This window comes from Gavialis gangeticus, unplaced genomic scaffold, assembly GCF_001723915.1.
Source record: "Gavialis gangeticus isolate Ggan-Ray unplaced genomic scaffold, GavGan_comp1, whole genome shotgun sequence".
NCBI lineage: Eukaryota > Metazoa > Chordata > Crocodylia > Gavialidae > Gavialis > Gavialis gangeticus.
Genome location: NW_017729022.1, coordinates 96121955 through 96126494, shown reverse-complemented (window position 1 = coordinate 96126494; position 4540 = coordinate 96121955). Strand labels below are relative to the sequence as shown.

Sequence of the window (4540 nt, the reverse complement as noted above, 5' to 3'; positions counted from 1 at the left end):
CCCTGCCAACCATGACCTCGCATTGTCGGCCCATGTTCATCTTGGAGTCAATAATGACTCCAAGATCTCTTTCTGCCTCTGTGCTCTCAAGTAGGGAGTTCCCCATTGTGTAAGTGTGCTGCTGGTTCCTACTGCCTAAGTGCAGCACCCTGCACATGTCCGTATTGAAACGCATCCTGTTCCTGTTAGCATAGAGGGAGTAATACATTTTTTCCCTTCAGATATACTTTGAAGACTACGCAGAGGGCATGCCTGTCTTAGTACACAGTAAAGAGGTGGAAGTTGCACCTTCTTAGAATGCCCTTCCACCATCCTCCTTTCCTATCCATTCTCACTTGAAAAACTGTAACTTTTACAGTGCTGGAGCAGTGGTTGAGGAAGGGCTGACTTCCCAATGACACTTGTTACAGCTTTATATCTTTAATACACCCAGTTTACCAAGCACTAATCAGGTTTGATCCTACTTTGCAGGAGATCAGTATGAAGTTTCATGGCAGTTGTTCCTTGCCCAGATTAAAGTTTTTACAAAGGTAATGGTAATAAAGATTTATGCCCAGGGAAGTAAACATCTGGGCAGCAAGTATCGCCTTGTCAACTGCATCTGGAGAGAATTATTCAGTGCTCCTGCTAACTTCTTCGTCCAGATAGACTTGACTAATCTCCAGTTTCCTCCAATCTTCTGGCAGAAAGCTAGTGGGGTTTGGTTTGCTTTTCAGGAAGATGGCCCACTAAACAAGCTCTTATTCTAGATAGTATTGCAGTATTTGTTGCTTGTTTATTGTTAAAAGCCTTTTTACCAGCTGTGGTTATTTCATTCAGCTGTCCATTTACTTGCATTAGCTGCAAATCTACTTTTTCTAGTTTAAGTTAATGGTTTGTTTCAAAATGTGTAGCACTGTTTCATGAGTTCTAAACTTTGGTTGTATTAATGCCTAACAGGATAGGGCTTTGTTTACATAACTGCTCAAGATGTATCTTCAGACCACACATGTACAAATACTGTAAACCACAGGAACTGGGGGCTCCTTTAATGTAGTTAAACTTAGTGCAGGGTTATATTAGGAAAAACAGGAACTAGAATTAATGAGGATCGGTGTAAAAGCTCCAAAGTGCTACTGCTACACGATGATCAAAACTGAAACAAATGGTTCATGAGAGAGATGCACATTTAATATGCCTGTACTTTGAAATGTCTTTCAAGTGCTCACACTGTTCAGATCTATAAAGAGACTTGAGTGGAATACTAGAAGTATATGAATGCTTTGGGAAATGACTTGGGTCATTATTGTAAGCACTTATTTACAAAACATAAATAAAAGTCTGAAGCATGATATGCAGCATGGGTGGTCCAAAACACAAATGCATCTTTCACAAGGAGATTATCAAACTCAACCCCCATATATAAGTCCAAAATGTATTTAAAAAAAAAAAATAACCCCACATTAACAATCATACAATTCATATAATCCAAAGCTTCAATATGATACTGCCTACAAATTGGTCTGCACTGGGAAAGGGAAGTAATGTCAGAAAAGATGTGAAACTTCTGTAAATGCTGAGTGTTTTTGAATGGTGATGTTACAGATAATGCTTATCTAAATCTAATGAGATTTTTATTTGGTTTTATTCTTGGTAATATAAAGTAAAGCATGTAACTGTCAAGGTAACACAATCAAACAAGTATGTAAATAAGTGATCCATTGCTACACATCCTTCACTTCCTTTAATGAAACTATAATAAATGACCTGTGGCTCATATTCTACTACAATATTATTGAAAGAACTCTTTCTAGAAAAACTGATCCCAGACGAGGAATTATTTCTATGAAGTTGACTACCATTATTGGCATTTGTAACACTTCTGGTATTTCTGCTTAAGGAAGATTTGCCTGAACAAAATTTCTCTTTGTAAAACTATGGCTTTTTGCTCTTGGTAATTGCAGAATTCTTCTACAGACAAACCATGTTACTCATTACTTGAATGTTAAGCTTATTAATCCTTCACCAATAATTTTTCCCTTTAGGCTTCTCATTTCTTTTGGGGACTTTGGGCTTTAATTCAAGCCAAATATTCTACCATTGACTTTGATTTTCTAGGGTAAGTGACTATACTATCTATAAATGATTAATTTATTTTCCTCAGGCAAATTTCTGACTCTCAAGATTGCCTGAGTAAGTTTTATTTTAGTTTTGTTAACATTTTTCAAGCAGGATTTTTTTAAAGAAATACCTGTACACACAATTTCTTATGTGTATAGTGAGATTATTTCAAGGCAAACAGGATGCCCAGATAAATTCCATTGACAAAAAATGTGAGAAGTTCACCCTGTGATGTCTTAAAACCTTTTTATTTTAAAACATGACCTATATCTGTGAAAATATGTCAGAGTACTTTATAGCAGTGTAAGAGTGTCACCATGATGGTCCAGAAGTTATGAGAGGGGCAAGGATTTCTTAGGGTGATTATCTTTTATTGGACCAACTGTGTAGTTGGAATAAAGTCAAACAAGCTTTTGAATGCAAGACATTGTTTCCTGTGATCAGAGACCTGAGGATGTCTTGCATTCGAAAACTTCATAAATGCTTCATAAATATTGATGGTTTAAGTTTCACAGACTGAGCTTTTAGATGGGCAAATTTCTGAATTGGAGTGGTAGTGTCACAGAAGCTGAGTGACTTGGTCCCAGTGATATCGTGTCCATATTGGAGCTGAAAATGGCTCCCATTAGGTCTGAGACTTAAGAGTTATGTGCCCTGAGCAAGGGCTTCCTGACCTTCACATGGCAAGGGGTGTTCCACAGACATAATCTAAATGCTTTCCTCAATGATCCTTCACAGGATTTAGTGCCTTACCCAGATAATGGCTGATGTTGTGGGGTTGAGGTAATAAAACATCAGTGTCCTTGCTTTTTGGAGGGAAAGACATTGTTTATTAAGACAAAAGTGTGTCTGTTCTGAAAACTCTTTTACTTAAACTAAGATGCCACTTTAACACAAACATAAATTAGTAATCTGAGCCTTGTGGTTACTAAACAAATAAGCTGATTTCAGTGTTTTATTTTACTTGAACGTAGTGTTTGCAACTTGTTGAACTAGTGAATCAGGCTGTCATAAGATTCTCAAAATTCAAAGTTTTCTAGACAGTAACCACTAGATGGCACAGTATGCTAAATAAATAAGCACCACTTCCTAGGACTTCAGAATAATGGGAAATTATCCAATGAGGTTTTGAGACTCTTGGCATAAGCAGTTGGACTTTTTAAGAATTCTCAGGTCTTCCTAACTCTTTCAATTTTACTTTTTGAATAGGTATGCAATAGTTCGTTTTAACCAGTATTTCAAAATGAAGCCAGAGGTCACAGCATTAAAACTTCCTGAGTAATGAAGAAGGAACTTAAAATGAAGAAGCAATCCTAGAGAATAACTACTTTTTTTTTTTTCTGAGAACAGATACTGGAAAAAGCTAAACATTTGTTAAAGTACTATAATGTTCACTTGGTTGTTTTGCTTTACAAATGATGCCTCTAAAACAGTCTTTTAATGTTAAATCTAATGAAGAGCATACCTACTGCTGTTGATGTAAAATGGATTAGAAATTTGCTAAATCTATAAAAAGTTTGTAGAGATGGCAAGGTAATCCTTTCTTTTGTAATTTAACAGGTTGTATGTGAATTATTTATTATGAGTTTAACATGATTCCATTGCTGCTTTCATCACTTTCTGTAAGAGTTGAGTGGAGACAGTGAAATTGTTCCAAAGGATTTGTTTTTAGCATTTATTTTATTAAAGTAACGTTAACTTATATTAAACTGTACATGGTCAGAAAACTTTTAATCTTTGAACTGTATACAAAAAGTATGTGAATGGTAGTACACAGTAATTAGGGGAAGGAAGAGGAAGATAAAAAGCAGCTTTCCACATCATGGTACTTTTTATAAAGAGGTTTCCCTGTCTGTTGTGATGGATAAATGCCAATATTTTGATTTCCCTCCCCCCTTCTGCTTAGTGTACTACTCTGTAGAACTGTGAAGGTTTTGTGACCCTCTGATTATTCAGGAATATGTACCATCGCACAGTGTCTAACAGGAAGTGTACCAAACTGACTAAGGTGGAAGGATTTCTTGTTTTGGTAAATGTACATTTTTTTTAAAAAAAAAAGACCACTATTTTAACATCTCAAGTTATTCCTTCCCATTAAAAAAAGTTTTTCAAAACTGTTTGAACACTATGTTCTGGACTATGTGTATATTTTAACATTGCAATAGCAGCCAACAGGATGGACTCGTGATCTAAAGCTTAGTGAATGGAAATCCTGTTGCACTTGGGAGCAAAACAATAATTGCCACTTAAGTTTACAATCTATATATCATTTTAATCTTTCTTTTTTCACTTCTTTCTACCCTCTACTTCTGGGGGGGTTTTAATACTTAGTCTAGTAGTTGTAGATTCTCTTACATGTTCTCATTTTCCTACCAAATAATAACAGAAATTTTACTAGTACATTCTCACATTCAGAGAACTTTCTCCAAATGTATGAGGT

General features: G+C 35.7%; 1 protein-coding gene and 1 long non-coding RNA gene across 3 annotated transcripts in view; both read left to right on the top strand.

Moving 5' to 3' along the window:
* LOC109296294 overlaps window positions 1-1432 on the top strand; it is a 2864-nt gene extending 1432 nt beyond the window's left edge. Inside the window, exon 2 of the long non-coding RNA XR_002096948.1 lies at window positions 190-1432. This is a non-coding gene — a long non-coding RNA (uncharacterized LOC109296294). The remainder of the gene's footprint in view (window positions 1-189) is intronic.
* The window catches only part of ETNK1 (ethanolamine kinase 1), a 49044-nt gene extending 44816 nt beyond the window's left edge, over window positions 1-4228 (top strand). For both annotated transcript variants that reach the window (XM_019515647.1, XM_019515648.1), the window contains 2 exons: window positions 2025-2098; window positions 3310-4228. In XM_019515647.1, coding sequence (XP_019371192.1) covers window positions 2025-2098; window positions 3310-3382 — 147 coding nt within the window. In that variant the 3' untranslated portion in view covers window positions 3383-4228. The remainder of the gene's footprint in view (window positions 1-2024; window positions 2099-3309) is intronic.
* The last annotated feature ends 312 nt before the right edge of the window (window positions 4229-4540 follow it).